Genomic DNA, 17016 nt, shown 5'->3' on the forward strand with positions numbered 1-17016 from the left:
GCTGACTTCTTTACGATTCCAATGAGTACCAACATCAAGGGAATCTGTCAAGTCTAATGATATTTATGACCGTTTAAATATATTGTCCATGCGTTTTCTATGGGCGATTGTAACTTTATAAAGCCTCTCAAACTATAATATTTTAAAAAGTTCAGTGACCCTAAAACTATATCATTACGAGTGGCTTAAAACTTGAATTACTATATAAATTAAGTTTCTTTATGTGAATAAAAAATAAATTTTAATACGATTTTCTGTGAATTTATTATATATACTTTATTGAAGCTTTTCGTACGTAGTTTTATTTAATAATAATATGTTTATGTAGTACATGTATTGTATAAATGAATAGTGGGTGATAATAATTAAATCTATTACAAAGTTTAGTTTTTTTTTAAACGATCATTATGTCATATTTCTAATAAATATTGAATATATAATTTTTGTAATAATTATTATTAAAGCATACCAAAATAAAATTTAAAATCTATATTTAGATAAAATATATTTATAAACATTTAAAATGCTTTAAAGACAAAATTTCTGCTCGAAACAACTAAAACGAAATTAAATTACAATATAAAATAAAATAAACACTTGGGTACTCTACTCTTATAAACAAAAAAAAAAAACGAAATTATTTACAAAGAAAAACAAAATTGTCTTACTAATAAATATTTATAGTTTAAAGAGAAAAAAGGAGTCGTTCGTTATATTGTTCACATTAATTAATTAAATACAGCTAAAGGCACAAATTTACTATAAAATTTGTTTACAAACATTTTTCAGATAAATTTTATAACTTAAAATTAACTTCATTAAATATTTTTTGTTTGCTTTTAAATCATTTAATTTTTTTTATATAAAACTATAAAACAAGACTTATAAAACGAAAAAAATTATGTATTTTTAAATATATATACTTGTATATAGTATATTTACAATATGTTTAATGAATATATTTATTTATAAGAAAAAAATGTGGCTTAATATAGCTAGATATTTATAATAAAAAATATATATATTTATAGAAAATAACTAATTTATATGTATGTATATGTATTTATATGAATGATGATTATGATTATTATTATTATTATTAATTAATATTTTAGTACTATTTAAAAATGATCTACTTTAACCGATACTGTATGAGCAGCAGCATTACTGGGTAAATCGATATTATCCCATTCGGTGTGTATATTCTTTTCACTATCGGTGGCCTTCAAAGCTAAACCCAATGATGTTGTTCTACCCGCACAATGGGGTATATTAAGCGTTACGGGCACTCGAAATTCCAGACCCTGGGGACCACACATTACTAACGGTGACAGCATGGTTTCACCTAAAATCGTTAAAACCAAAGAGAACAAAAAATCATTAATTAATATTATTTTATAAATAAACTGAAATTTCTTTAACATTTGTGTAAGTGTTGTTAAGTTTTGATAAGTGTGTGAGTGTAAATATTGATGTAAAAAGTTTAAGAAATCTATAAAAATATTAAAGAAAATATTACCTAAATACAAGGGTTTCAGTCTTAAAAGATTGAGACTGAAGAAATTGAAAAGAAATTACAAATTACAATATAAAAACATGCTTAAGAGATTAGGTTTATCCATTATAATGATTGTTTCCTTTAAAGTCATTATTTTTTTTAAATTTACAATTAAATTCATAGAATTACATCTTTTTCAATTGCATTTCAGTAATTTCTATTCGTATTTTACAAATTTCTATTTATATTTGAGAAATTTCCAATTAGAATTAGAAATGGTGTAGCAAATTGTCCAGAGCATTGCAAGAGAAATTTTTTATTTAAAAACTATTTAAACAAACAAAACACTTGTTGATTCCCTAAACCACTATAGTAAGGACCAAAAAACTCAGAATCACTTTTTAACGATATCCGTCCGTTTGTCCGGCTGTCCATGTAAAAAAAAATTGTGTGCGGATCAATTCATAATTGACCATATCTCCCATATAAGGCCCACTTCCGAAAATTAAAAATATTGGTATCCGGAAAAATTTAACACTAATAAGTGTGTTGACCTAATTTCATGTCAATCGATCCATAACAAGTCATAGCTCCCATATGAGACCACTTTGTTTCAGAACAAGAGCTTTGAATTAATTAATTTTATTTAAGCTTAATTCACATAACAAATTATATAGCTGCATTTAAGCATTATATTTGAATAGAACTCATTCGTTGTTGAATTAATTCATTATACAATTAATTAAACTCATGAATTGTTAAATTTTTGTTAGTCAAATCTAATGCTAGGTATACACGTTACGATAAGTCGTACGATAAATCGTATAAGTATGAAATTAGTAACGTGTATCATGTTGTCGTACTAACGAAGTATGAAAATCAAAAATTTTTGATTTTTGTGATATTTTTATTACTTGTCATTTTTTTCAAAGGAAATAGTACGATTTGTAGTAACGTCTATCACAAAATCGTACTTCAACTCATACTACGATTAGTACGAAAAATAGTATCGTGTATACCCAGCATAATACAAATTGAATGAAAATATTATGCTTTCCTCCTTCAATTTATAATCATTTATAAAATTAATTGAAATAGATTTGAATTCAAGAAAAATTGATTTATTAAATAAATTGTATTAGACTATTTTGTAGTGGATTTGAATTAAAGAATAATTTAATTTCAAAAATTTTAATTCAATAAGGAATTAATTCTGAAAGGAATTATGTCTGGGAATTAATTCGTAATAAAGTCTGTAATGTTAAGGAAAAAAAATTAATTTGAATTTTAAAATTGAATTAAGTATTAGTACTTTTGAACTTCAAATTCAATCGTTGTTCGCTCATGGGTGAATTTCGAGAAGTTCTTATTACCTTAGCATGTCATACCAAGGATTTTGAAAATATCTATGTCCGAAATATAAAATGCTTTAAATACGGAGGTTTTATTTTAATGGAGACTCGATTAGTTCAGGAGTTATAAAGAAAAACGTTATTAAAAGTACGATTTTTCATATAAAATTTTAAGCAAATAGAAAACAGATCACCTTCGAATCAATTTAAATTTATATAGTAAAACACAGGTGCTTAAATTTTTATATTAATTTATATGAAAAAACGTACTTTCAATAACGTTTTTCCTTATAACTCCTGAACTAATCGAGTCTCCCGAAAATTTTTTATAGTGTAGAGAGCATTATGTATGTGTTAAATTTAATTAAAATCGGCAAATCCTTCACATCTTTCACATGGAGCCTCCCAAATGTTCTTACGTTTCTTTGAAACTTAAATTTTTTACAACAAATTTTCATTAAATTTTACATTATAAGACAATTTATATGTTTTTAGAAATGTTCTTTAGAATTCTTTGGAGCAATAAAGAAAAGCAACCACTAATAACGGATAATTTTTATTTGTCCGAAGTTTTCGGAAAAAGTAAAACTAAACTCGGATTTATCCGAGTCCCTAATAACAAGAGTTCTAACAATTCGGCACAGTCAAGTGGCTAAGCACTTAAAATGTCCCGAAGTTCTGGACTGATTTATTACTTAAGAATTTCCCTTTAATTTCGATTGAAATCAAAATATGTAGAATTGAAATGGAGATTTCGAGCGTGAAAATATAGGTTTCAAACATCTGTAGTAATGTCAAACGTTAAAAAAGAATAATGTGAGTAAAAAGAATTTCATAATAGCCCAATTATGAAAATAAATTCCACGGGAGTTTTTTCCCTTTTCGTTTTTATACCCTTCACCATCGTGAGAAGGGTATATATAAGTTTGTCATTCCGTTTGTAAGTTCCACAATATAATTTTCTGACCCTATAAAGTATATATATTCTGGAACAATTTTCTGAAGACCCCAGATATCTTCAGTATCCAAATCTTCATTAATTCTGTCAGATATGCTTTCGAGAAGTTTCCTATTTAAAATCAGCAAAATCCGTCCATAAATAACGGAGATATGAGCAAAAAACCGGGACAACCTCGATTTTTGACCTATATCTGGATTACTAAGACATTAATATAGACAATATTGATATCTAATGATAGATAATTCATAAGTAAGTTGGACCTACAATGGGTCAAAATGGGGAAAATGGGATTTTTTAACCCGAATTTTTTTTTAACAAAAAATTTTTCAAAAATAAAAAGAAAAAAAAATTCAAAAAAATTTTGAAAAAACTTTTTTAAAAAAAATTAAAAAACAATTTTTTAAAATTGTTTTGAAAAACAATTTAAAAAAAAAATTAAATTTTGTTTACCTAAAAATATTTAAAAAAATTTACTTCAAAGTATAAATTGGTGAAGGGTATATAAGACTCGGCACAGCCGAATATAGCTCTCTTACTTGTTTATTTTTATCATTTTTCCTATTCAAATTCTAGAGTAGAAAAAATAAGAAAACGGAAAAAACTCCCGGGGAATTTTTTTCATAATTGGGCTGATATACCAATTATTAGGAATTCCTAGAATTCACATATAATTTATACTGATGTTTCAAATTTTTGAAATGAATTTAAAATGACTTCTGAAAATAAGATTAGTTTCGAGCATGCAAACAACAAAAAATATAACTAAATTTTAGTAAACTACAGTTAGTAAAATTTCAAATAACACAGAGAAAAACAAACATATTTTAATTTACAAAAAAAAGATAAAGATCAAGTTAAGGTGAAAAATAAAATCAAGTGGTATGCAAAATAAATAATAAAAAAAAAACGTTATTAAAATTATGTATTAGAAAAAATAAAAACGGTGTTTTAGAAAAAAATTAAAAGAAAAAAACAAAAATTGCTAGAACAATTTATATATATTTTTAAAAATATTATATTTTCAAATAGAGTGAGAGAAGGGAAATAGAACAAACCATTTTCCATATCCAAGGGTGGGCCACCAACAGCTTGTCCCATACGTGGATCACTGACGGTAAAATAGATTTCTTGTCTAACACCCGGCGCTATGGCTCCCGGTGGTATTTGCAGCGAAACATTCCAAATGTTGTCTGCTAAAGTGCCGCCCTTACAGTCGAAAATACCCCGACAAGTGGCAGGCTCTCGAGGCACTGTTGGGAATGAACCATTACCGGGTGAGCTGGCAGCGGCTGGAGCAGATGTTGGTACTGGTCCGGCAATGGGCAATGACATATTGCTGGTATAGGGTGTACTGGTGGCATTGGGAGGTCCTACGGGCAAACTGGCCTGTGATGTGTATTGTGTTTCAATTGAGGTGCGACTTTCACTTAATTTCTTTAATGGCGGTGGTCCAGTTCTCTTTAAAATATTCGATATATGAAAAGGTGCTCTACTGGTGCGTGGTGTTAGAGGCAGTGTGGGCTTGGGTGGTTCTAAAGGTTCTATGGGTGGCCCTTCGATAACTAAAGGAGAGGATACCGCTTGGGGTGTTTCGAAAACATCATCGGACATATCCTGAGTTTCATTCATATTATTTTCTGTTTCCTCTAACATACCCTGATTATGACAGTTTTCTATGACCGTGGGAATTTCTGATCTATCAAAATCTTTAGCTGTATCCACATCCAAATCATCATCTTCACTTTGTACCAGAGGAGCGGACTTCCTGGGTGAGTTAGTGTTTATAGCTGTATTTTCTATAACAGTATCTGAGGATTTTTGTAATTCTGATCTGCTTAGAGTCTCTTCATCCTCAGCCTCATGATTGATTTCAGCTTGTGTTTGTATTTCAGTCTTTTCTTCTTTCTTTTCATCGGTTTCATTTTCTCTCGATTGCAAAATACTCTCTTCTTTAGTTTCATAAATCGGTTCGGGTCTGCCCACATCTCTTTTTGACACATAACCCGGTTCAGCCATGCTATCTAGGGCCTCTCTTCTGGTCTGATAGATTTGATCTCTCAATTGGGCCCTAGTTTTTAAAGCACTCTCTTTAATATCTCTCCTCGACTGATAAATGGGATCTTTATCGGTTTTATTATCTATCTCTGGTTGACCTGAATGTGGGGGAGTAAATTCCCTTTCTATGTCCTTTTTACCCTGGGTAATACGCTCTTGCATTTCCTGTTTGGTTTGATATAGGTGATGATTTTGTCTTTCACGTTGCATTTCTCGTCTAGACTGATACATAGGCTCATGTATTTCCACTTGTTCATTGGCGGCTCCCGGATAGAATCTTCTACGGGTCATAACCTCTGAATTGGGGGCGCGACGTTGGTTATCCAACATATATGCTCCCTGTTTACTTTGATAAATATCATCTTGTTGGTAGGGACCTTGAGCTCCATTGGGCGCCATTTGGTGTCGCCGTCCAGCAGCACGATCCGCTGTCGTAGTGCTATGTCTTCTAGTAATTTTTCTACCACTTCTACCCTGTCCCGCACTGGCAGCTTCAGCTTGTCGTCTTTCCAAGTCGATACAAGCTCTATTGGCATAAAGATCATCATGATCTGGATAGCCATTATTAAACTCATTGTAAGAACGTTCCCGCCCGGTCCTTGGCACTGTGCCCATATGACCATAAATATCTTCAGTTTCTAAATTTTGGTATGTACTATTCATAACATCCTGCTGTGGCCCATAATGGCCATGATTGTAATTTTGCTGATTTTGTTGTTCATAATACTGTTCTCTACTACCCCTCATGGCAGATGCGGGCACACTGCGTCCTCTACCATTATGATAACGTTCATCAAAGCCGGCCGGATATGTGGGATATTCATCGGGATAGTATGGCCTTTGCATACCTCTTTCCAACATTGAATGTTGTCGTCTTAGACCCGATTTTGGTTTACGATCTGCTTCCGCCATGCTATTCATGCGTCTTAAAGGTTTTGTGGTCTTGATCAGCGCATTCTTAATGGCTGTTAGGGGACTCTTTAACATGGATTTCTTTTTTACCTTATGCGGCAATGGTGGTGGTGGATGAATTTCATTCTCACCGTAGTACTGTGGTTGAACATTTGAGGGATGTGGCGGCGGCAGAGGTGGTGGCCCATAACTATAATAATTATTGGGATCATGAGATGAGGGCGGAGGTGGCATTTCATGGGCATAACGGGGAACAGAACGTGAACGTGGCGGTGGATGTTGTGGCGGTGGCATGGCATAATAATCATCGTATCTTTGCTGATCATATGGCTCCATTTCGCTAAAGATTTTTGCAATTGATTGGTTTTTGGAAGACGTTTTAGGTTTTGTTTAATTTGTTTTGTTTGGTGATTGAAAGTAAGAGAGTTTTTGGGGGAGGGTTTTAGATAAAATTGTTGAGGGGAATAAAACTTAAGTGTAATTTAGCAAGTATTTTAGAGGAATTTTGTGGATAAATAATTAAGAATCAAAGTGAAATTTTTAAAATTGTTGCTACTAGTCACATGGATAAAAGGTCCCTGGGTTTACGAACAAAGGTTGAAATTATATATATTTCGGATCATGGGGTTGATAAAAATGGCCATCTATCTGACTCTTGAAATCAACTATCTGAAGCTCTTAAAGATTTTAGAGGAAAACATGGTTTAAAGGTCTCTGGCTTTACTAACAAATGTTCAAATTATATTATTTTCGATCCTGGGGTTGATCGACAAAAATGGTCAATCATCTGATTCTTGAAATTAACTGTCTGATGCTCTAGAGTTCTCCAGAGTTTCGAATAAACTGTGTGGTCAAAATATGATCCGTTTTAAAAATGAATAGTTTTGGATTAAACTGTGTGAAATTGCTGACATTTTAAAGATATCGATAGAATTCGTTCTTTGTATATTACATTCAATTTGGGTATGTAAATCCGCCTTCTGATCAAAACCCAAAATTGTACATGAATTTGAATTGTGATCTGGAGAAGATTTCAACACAAATCAAGAGAATTTTATGTGAATTCGATCCATGCACCGATCTTATAATAAAGACAAATTCAAGCAACTGCCTACTGCTTGTAATTGCCGATCCAAGGATCCAAAAAAGAAAACGGGTAAATACTAAAGTGTTGTAAAGGCGGTATGACCAAATCTCAACTACTTAAATGATAAATGTGAATAGTTTTGGATTAATGTTTGTCATATTGTTGACATTTTAAAGATAACGATATAATTTGTCATTCATATATTACATTAAGTATTGAAGTATTCAAAGACTTGGCACTGGTTGCTTGAGTACTGGGAGAAAGAAAAATGTTTAATATTAAAGAGTTTTCCCAAGGAGATTTCGACATATTTTCCGATAATGGCGGATTATTTTGAGGGCTACTGACAAATCTGTTGTTTATTGTTCAGTTGCTGATGTCACACACAACTCCACATATGTATGTTTTTCGCCGAATCTAACTAATTTCCAAATACCTCTAAAATACTTGCATTTAAAATAGATTTTGTTACAATTAGAAAATAAGTAAATATTCAAAATTTGTATATTTTTGTTTCGCGCCTTTCTGTTATTCATTATACTGAATTTAAGCTGAAAATTATTAAAAAAAATTGTTTCCTAAACAAACAAAAATTTTGTTCTTTATTTTGCAAATACCAATTGAAATAGAAAATAGTTAAAACAATTTAATTTAGATATTACCATACCATAGATTAAAAACCGTAGACCCATAAAGATATTTATGTAAATAAAATTAAATTAGTTAAATGTATAATGAAGGTAGTTAAAGCTAGAAAAAAATTGTATGGTATTTAAAAGTAGAAAAGCCGTAAACTAAAAGTAGCTATGGAAAGCTTACCAAAAGTTAGGTTAGTTTTAATTAAAATAATAAAGAATTAAAAAGATATTTCTTTTTTTTTTTTAAAAACAATGTACGTTTAAAACCAAAACCTTAAGTTGTATTATTTGTTATTAAAAAATTGCCTTTGAAGTTAAAAAAAATAACCTTAAAATTGAGGTTAGAATTCTTTATTATTTTCTATATTTTTTTAACGTTAACCCGAAAAATGTTTTATTTTCGTTTAAAATATCAAATTTTGTTTTAATTTGTTTTTAATGATTAGAAAAAATGTTTGTTGTTGTTGTTTAGTTTTGTTTAAATTGGTTATTGCAAAATAATAAAAAACAAAATTTTTTTCACTACAATTTTCAAATTAGAACTCGGGGTTTGTTTTATGTAAATTTGGACATAAAATACTTAACAAAATGTTTTTATCAAAAAAATTTATAATTAATTTAGAATTTTTAAAACATAAAATGACCTTTAACCCGCATGATTTATGATTATTATTGATTGATTTTTTTTTTAATATATTTTCGAAATGTTTTAATGAATGATTGTTACAAAAAAAAAAAATTCACTTGCTTTTGCATTGATGATTAATAAACAAAAATAAAAACATTTTTCGTTAACACAAAAATTAATTTAAAAAGGTAATAAAGAGAAAATACGTTATACAAAATCGGGGAATACAGAGAGAAGGGGAGTTTGGGGCAATAACAAAATCGATGTTTCTAAACTTGTTTAATAGTAAAAAGTAGTTGAAAAAAACACTTACCTCATATTATGATGGTGCCCAGCTGTACCAATTTGGGGTTTACGATATAATTCAAATGCTGAACCACGTTGCTCACGACTGCCAGCCAAATCTAAGCCATGACGTTCCGGGGTATGAGGAGGAAGATTACCTAATTAGTAATGTTGCGATTTATGTAAACATATACAAAACTACTCAAACTAATAAAGGCAAAGCTAAAAATACTAACCTATGGGTGGTGGCATGCCCCGATGAGGAGCTATATAGGGTCCAGTGCCACTGCCTCCATTGTAATGATGCGAAGTGGGGTTGCCATTATAGCCATTGGCATTTGGTGGATAACCCGGGGTAGTGGCAGGACCATAATTATTATTGGTGCCATAAGTGGGCTGCATATTGGCACCGGTGTGAGGAGATCCAGGAGTTTGTTGGGAATAATGATGATGCTGAGGAGCAGGAGGATAATAAAAGCCATTGGGTGAACGAGGAGAACCAGGTTCCTAAAATAAATAAAATAATATTAATTTTTGTTATTTTTATACCCTTCAGCTTCGTGAGAAGGGTATATATAAGTTTGTCATTCCGTTTGTAATTTCTACATTTTTCATTTCCGACCCTATAAAGTATATATATTCTGGATCCTTATAGATAGCGGAGTCGATTAAGCCATGTCCGTCTGTCTGTCTGTCTGTCCGTCTGTCTGTCTGTCTGTCTGTTGAAATCAATTTTCTGAAGGCCCCAGATATCTCCGGGATCCAAATCTTCAACAATTCTGTCAGGCATACTTTCGAGAATTTTGCTATTTAAAATCAGCAAAATCCGTCCATAAATAACGGAGATATGAGCAAAAATCCGAGACAACCTCTGAAAATTTCATCAAAAAACACAATGTATTGCATGCTTTGACAAAAAAACAACAAAACGTATGCTTGGGTGTGCAAGCTTTGTGTATTTGGTTTTTTTTTGTTTTTTGTTTCTTTTGGCGTTGTTGTTGTTTTTTATACAACTAAACGTTTGTTTGGTTGTGTGTTGGTTTTTTTGACAAAAAAGCAACAAAACGTATGTTTTTGGATGTGCATGCTTTGCGTATTTTGTTTTTTTTTGTTTTTTGTTTCTTTTGGCGTTGTTGTTGTTTTTTATACAACTAAACGTTTGTTTGGTTGTGTGTTGGTTTTTTTGACAAAAAATCAACAAATCTTATGTTTGAATGTGCATGCTTTGCGTATTTTGTTTCTTTTGGCGTTGTTGTTGTTTTTTATACAATTAAACGTATGTTTGGATGTGTGTTGGTTTCATTGCCTTGCGTATTTTGTTTTTTCTTTTGGTGTTTTGTTTCGTTTGGCGTTGTTGTTGTTTTTTGTGTTCTTGATAAATTTAGGATGCTGTACGCTGAAAGTGGGCAATGTACATACATATATACTAATTATAAAAAATAATAATGCATCCACAACAAAGGTGAAGGGTATATAAGATTCGGCATAGCCGAATATAGCACTCTTACTTGTTAATGTTAAGTTCTCTTGTCACTTACCCCATTTTCGGCCCATTGACTTGGTCCATTAGCATTGCCGGCATTTTGCAAAGGTGGCCTATAGTTTTTCGGCTTGGGTGGTGGCACTGGTTTAAAGGGTCCTCCCGAACCATTGGGCGTAGAATTGCCATTCATATTACCATTAATATTTGGTGGTGGCACAACCATGCCATGTGCTGGTGGTGCACCCGTTTGCTTGGGAATTTTATTGTAATCAGCTTGTGAGGCAGAATTATTACGACTATTGTGACATAATACACAAAAAATAATGATAAAAGCATGATGATTTCGTTTAAAACACAGAAAATTACGGCACAATGACAATCAAATATGGGTAAACAGGTACAAAAAACAAAGGTAGGGAGAAAATGAAAAGAAAGAGATTTTTTGTATAAAAAAATGGACAAATATTAATGAAAAATTACCTATAACTTTATAACTTTAATTAACTTTATTATTTTTAATAAATAAAACCAAATTATAAAGAATTGTTAAATAAATTTTAAGAAATATAGTACATAACAAGGGACACATACAAACAATTATTGAAATTAAATAATACTGAAATAAAAATTAGATTTAAAACAAATTTCCCAAAGAAAAAACAATTTTTAAACTAATGTATCATAAATGGAAATATTTTGCACAATGGGTCGTGACAAAGAACACATTTGTGCTGGATAGGCCATTAAGAAGCCATTAGTGGTTCTACAAGAACGCCAAGTTCTATTGGGCATGCAAGAGGTCACAGCAGTACAACTGGTAATAGTACGTTGTGGAAGAAGTGGTGGTGGTGGCTGTTGCTGTTGCTGCTGTGGCGTTTGTAATTGTAGCTGTTGTGGTGGACAGTGAACATGAAAGGGATGTATATGGAAATGATATCTGTTTTACACATTATATTTAAATGAGGGCCAACAAATGTAAGGACACACAGACGGAACGGGTTTTGTAGAAATATTTCAATTAAATTATTTAATTGATTTAATGTAATAGTTACGTTTCAGTTTTCATTTTATTTTGTTTTGGGCATGCAGTTAGTTTGTTTTTATTTTATTTTTAAATTGTTATTCGTTATTTTTTTTTTTATAAAAAAAGTAAAAAAGAAATAAAAAGAATTGTTTGAAGTAGTAATTATTTTGTAAATTTAAATATTTACAACATTCTTTGTTAGAGTTTTAAAATAACTATTAAGAAATAATTATGTATTGTTTTTGTTTAAATACCTGTATTTTCCATAATCAGTTTTGGTTTCAACTTTACGTGGACTACCATCGAGACCCAAATTCGAGGGACGTTGTGGTGTGCCATTTCGGGGATCTGTAATTTTATAAAATTTATATATTTTTATTAAAAAAAAAGAAAATATTTTGGTTTTTTTAAGCAATAAGCAATTTTCAAAAAGCCAACGATAAAATAAGTGAGAATATATTTGGCTGTGCCAAATCTTTTATAACCTTTACCAGAGTATACTTAAAGATAAAGATTGAAAACAATTTTTGTTAATAAAAAAAAATTATTTGGTGAAATTTGGATTAATTTTTATTTTTTTTTATTTTTACCCATTGTTGATCCGAATTTTGGGCTGCGGATTGTTTATTTCAACAAACAGACATGACTATATCGAATCCGCTATCTATAACGATCCAGAATATATATACTTTATAGGGTCGCAAATGAAAAATATAGAAATTACAAACGGAATGACAAACTTATACTATATCCCCTCCCTTGCCACTCATGGTAAAGGGTATAATAAGTAAAAGTAGTTCTCAGCAATTTTTCGGCCGATTTTATCAATGTTATATAGCAACTGAACCAAGACTATACCCAATAATTTGAAGTATCTATAAGTCATTTGGGGGAAAAACATTTTAGGAAAGTTAATTTCAACTGACAGGCGGATATGGGTCCGTAAATGAAAAATGAGGAAATTACAAATGGAATGACAAACTTATCACTCATGTTGAAGGGTTTAATAACGTTAAAATACAGTCACTCTCATTAATATTCGGTTTTTCTTCGAGTTATTAAAAGTCAAAAAAAATAATAGAAAATAATAAAAAACGGGTGATCAAAAAAAAAAATTATTTTCAAATTTTGAATATTGAACAAACAACATAAATAATAACAAAAAAACTTAAATAATTCATACTTCATTAATATTCCGTTTTTTTGGCACTTATAAAATTATTGTTTAAATACAAATTTAAAAAAAAATATTTAATATCTGGTTGGATAGGCCTTATCAAGAAGACTATTTGGCATGTTATAAATTTTTTTTTGCAAGTAATCAACACTGATTTTATCCCATTCTTCCTGCAGCCTTTTTTAGAGTTCGTTTTTCGAAGAAACGGGGTTTCCGAAGACTCGGCGATCTGAATAGTCCCATCAGTTTTCTATGGGGTTCATGTCTGGGGATTGAGCTGGCGTATTAATCACTTTTGGACAATTATAAAGCAACCACTCACGAACAACGTGGGCTTTATGCTTAGGGTCGTTGTCCTGATACAAAATTTTTAAGTTAAATTTGCTTTCATCGAGAATTACCGTCTTCCCACCAATTTACATATTTTTTTATATGATCCTTAGTAAATTTTAACCGATTATTCAACGGCCGTATTGCCCGAAAAAAGCCATTAAATTCACGAAGGTTAATAGCGTGACTTATTGTTGCTTCTGAAACTGTCTTTCCAAATTCCGCCTTAACTTCAGTAACAATTTTGGGGGCACTTAAGCGTGAGTTAGCCTTGATTTTTCTAACAAAACGGAGCTCTTCCACTCGGTAAGCTTTTTTGACTGCCCAGTTTGTTTTTTTTAAATCAATTTGATCCTGGTTTTTACATCTTCGGATAATGTGACTGGCAGTATTCGTCTTCATATTCAATATTTCAGCAATATTTTTACAGTTTTTTCCATTTTTGTAATAAAAATCACAAATTTTTTTTTCTCTAACGAAGTATTTTTTCCTTTATAAAAAAAAACTTGAGAATGACAGTGTATTTCAGCTAACATTATTTGTTTGGTGTTAATTAATGAGTTTATCCCATTTTTACAAATAATTTATTTATGTAAATATGCAGATTTACAGCGGTGAATTTTATGGTAAAACTAAAAAACCGAATACTAATGAAGCATTTCTGTAGTATTTCAGTTTCTTATTATTTTGAAATAGATTCACTCAATATTAATTAAAACCAATTAGTGAAAAGTGATCTCTAAATATATATCTATTCATTGAGAATTTCCGGATTTCAGAAACTGATAATAACAGAGTCACTGTAAGTAAGAAAGTACATAAGATCAAGCTCAGCCCTTCGGATCAATTAAATACCGATTCACACAGAATTTGGTAGAGTGATATATGTTCTAATAAGTACTGGTTGATACAAGTCAAGTTTACTTGAGCAAGTCTTGAGTTTATAGAAGAGAGAGCGGAAGAAACAGAAGAAAAATCATTTCTATCTCCTCTCTTATCTACAAAGTCAAGACTTGCGAAAGTAAACTGGACGTGTGTGAACCAGCACTAAATCTCATTAATGTTAAATATATATCAACATTTATAAGCATTAAATTGTTTATCTAATGGGGGCTAGGGTCAATTAAAGACCGAACCTAACAAAATTTAGCGGAGGGTCAATTGTGATCCGATTTTATCTAAATTTAGTAATACAATTGATTATTTGGACCGATTTCAACAACATTCTATTGGATTCGTGCGTGGGGCACAAGAATTAAGTATCATCGAAATCATATACGACAATTTCGTTAAATGTTGTGTTTCAAACAAAAAAGTTCTATTCGAACTACATATGTATGTTTATTGTTTTGTCATAAAATAATATTTTTTTAGGACATTATGAAAATAACTCAATTATTAATTTTTGAATATGGCTTTTTGAGAATTAGCTTTCTTTCTATTTTAAATTGTTTAAACTTACCAATATTTCTAGAAGCGTTCATATCATGATATGGAGGTCTACCGGGACTACTTTGCCTATTAAGATCATTAGCACCGGCGTATTGACGATGATCATGGGTACTACGAGCATAATCGGCTTGTTGCGAAGTCATAACAACAGGAGGCAAAGGTCTGCCAGCACTATAAATATTAAAAAAAAAACAAATTTTATTAAACCTTAAATAATCCCTATACAAATAAACATTAAACTTACTTGGCATTTGGCACTGATTTGAGATCATCGGGGGCATTGGGACCCAAACGGCCCAAATTTTGCATTGTCAATTGAGAGGCATTGTATGAATCGTAGCTGGAAACACTGTCATAACTGGAACCATTCTGTTGAGCTGTAGCACCGGGTAGTTTTGATTGTACGGCCGCATTCATGCGAGCTTGACGCTCCAGCGAAGTCATGCCATGACGTTCTATGGCATCTGGGTTATTAGAGTTGGCAGCATTTCTGGAAATGTATTCAGCCTGCACATCATCACTAACAATGGGTTTGCCAAATAGTCTTTCCTGGGCCGAACGTCCCAAGGTGCCACCTGAACTATTAGAGCGTGAGGGGGTATTGGTGGTATTTGGAGTGTTGGTGACATTGTTGGGGGGGACTGGCACATCTCCGGGTTTGGATTGACGATCTATGCGTGGCGGCAAATCGGGGGCATTTATGCCATACAATGATTGCGGCCGGGTGGAGGGTGTTGAAGGATCCGAGTTCAATAAATTCGAATTTGAAGCATAGCCACCGCCATATTTCGAAGTATCCATAGTTTGGCGACGATTCGGTGGCGGCTGGGCGGAATGATCGTAAGGAATCTAAATATGTTGGGGGTAAAGTTGTTAAATATTATTAGTATATAGATTAGCACAAACTACTACACAACCATGAAATTTATGATAAAACTTAATTTTTTGTTGTTTGGTTAAGTTTCCAAAACATGCTTAAAACAAATTGTTCTTTTGTTTTTATTATGTTATGAGCAGTGTAAAAATGTTTTGTTTTTTATTATTATTATTATTAATTTGTGGTTGTTTTTGTTTTTGCCTCTTACCGTATATGGAGGTGGTAATCCTTCACCAATTATGTCTCTATCCCTATCCAAGTTATCCTGATTAGTGGCAATCGATGGATCTGAGCTCGACTTAACCAATTGTGGTAAATTGCCAAGAGATAATGATGTTGATGGACCAGGACTTAATTCCAAATCGGATTCTGGACTTGATGCATACGATAAACGATTGGAGGTCATTGGGAATAGGAAATCGTCGGATAAGGACTCAACAGGCTTTATTTTTTTTTTCAATCATTTTTCGTTTGTTTGTGTCGAAATTAAGTTTTTGTTTTCAGGGATCAAGGGAATTTGGGAAAAGCATTAGGGTAGGGCAGGGTTTTTTAAGTGTTTAAGGAAAAGCATTAATTAGTTTTAAAGTGGATTTAAAAAAAAAATTTCGAAAAAAATAGCAACAAACGTAACGAACGGAACGTAATGTAACAAACAAAAATAAAAAGAGAGAATAAAAATGAAAGCAAAAAAAAACGTAAAACAAATAACGTATGTATATAACGTAACGTAAAACAATAAATGAGTGTACAAAAAATTATATGTACGTTTGATTGCCAAGCATTATTTTTAATTTATTTTGGTGGGTTTATGATATAAATGGGAACAATCATTTATTTTGTTTTTTTTTTGTATAATTCAGATAAGGACGGACACAATTTGTTGTTGTTGTTGATTTTTATTTTGGACAAATACATGGGGGAGGGGGGTTAGTTGTTTGATTGAGTTTTAATTAAAAGGATAATGATTTTATTTAATTTTTTTTTTAAAAAGCAAGGAAATGACCATGATGTTGTGGATATTGATGATGATGTTTTTTTTGGTTGTTGTTGTTTTTTTGGAGTGTTTTTTAAAATTTTTATATATAAAAAAAAGAAAAAATATGAAACAAAAAACATTAAGTTAGCAACATTATAAAATTTTGTTTATTTAAAGGTTAATTTTGTTTTTTTTTTAAATTAATTGGTGTTTAAAGGATTAATAAAATGAGGCATTTTTTAATGAAGGTTTTTAATACGAATACAAATACATACATAACT

At 31.1% G+C, this 17016-nt stretch overlaps 1 protein-coding gene across 10 annotated transcripts in view; it reads right to left on the reverse strand.

The window, feature by feature from the left end:
- Positions 1–250: 250 nt before the first annotated feature.
- The window catches only part of pyd (polychaetoid), a 313355-nt gene continuing 296589 nt past the window's right edge, over positions 251–17016 (reverse strand). For 4 of the 10 annotated variants that reach the window (XM_065505880.1, XM_065505892.1, XM_065505896.1 and 1 more), the window contains 9 exons: positions 15968–16201; positions 15127–15731; positions 14893–15053; positions 12178–12271; positions 10955–11195; positions 9653–9923; positions 9445–9574; positions 4867–7118; positions 251–1345 (listed from right to left, as the gene is read on the reverse strand). In XM_065505880.1, the coding sequence (XP_065361952.1) occupies positions 1122–1345; positions 4867–7118; positions 9445–9574; positions 9653–9923; positions 10955–11195; positions 12178–12271; positions 14893–15053; positions 15127–15731; positions 15968–16201 (4212 nt within the window). In that variant the 3' untranslated portion in view covers positions 251–1121. Of the gene's footprint in view, positions 1346–4866; positions 7119–9444; positions 9575–9652; positions 9924–10954; positions 11196–11535; positions 11837–12177; positions 12272–14892; positions 15054–15126; positions 15732–15967; positions 16202–17016 lie in introns of those variants that run through there. The other 6 variants (XM_065505888.1, XM_065505927.1, XM_065505883.1 and 3 more) reach the window with 5 other exon arrangements.

This window comes from Calliphora vicina, chromosome 1 (genome assembly GCF_958450345.1).
Source record: "Calliphora vicina chromosome 1, idCalVici1.1, whole genome shotgun sequence".
NCBI lineage: Eukaryota > Metazoa > Arthropoda > Insecta > Diptera > Calliphoridae > Calliphora > Calliphora vicina.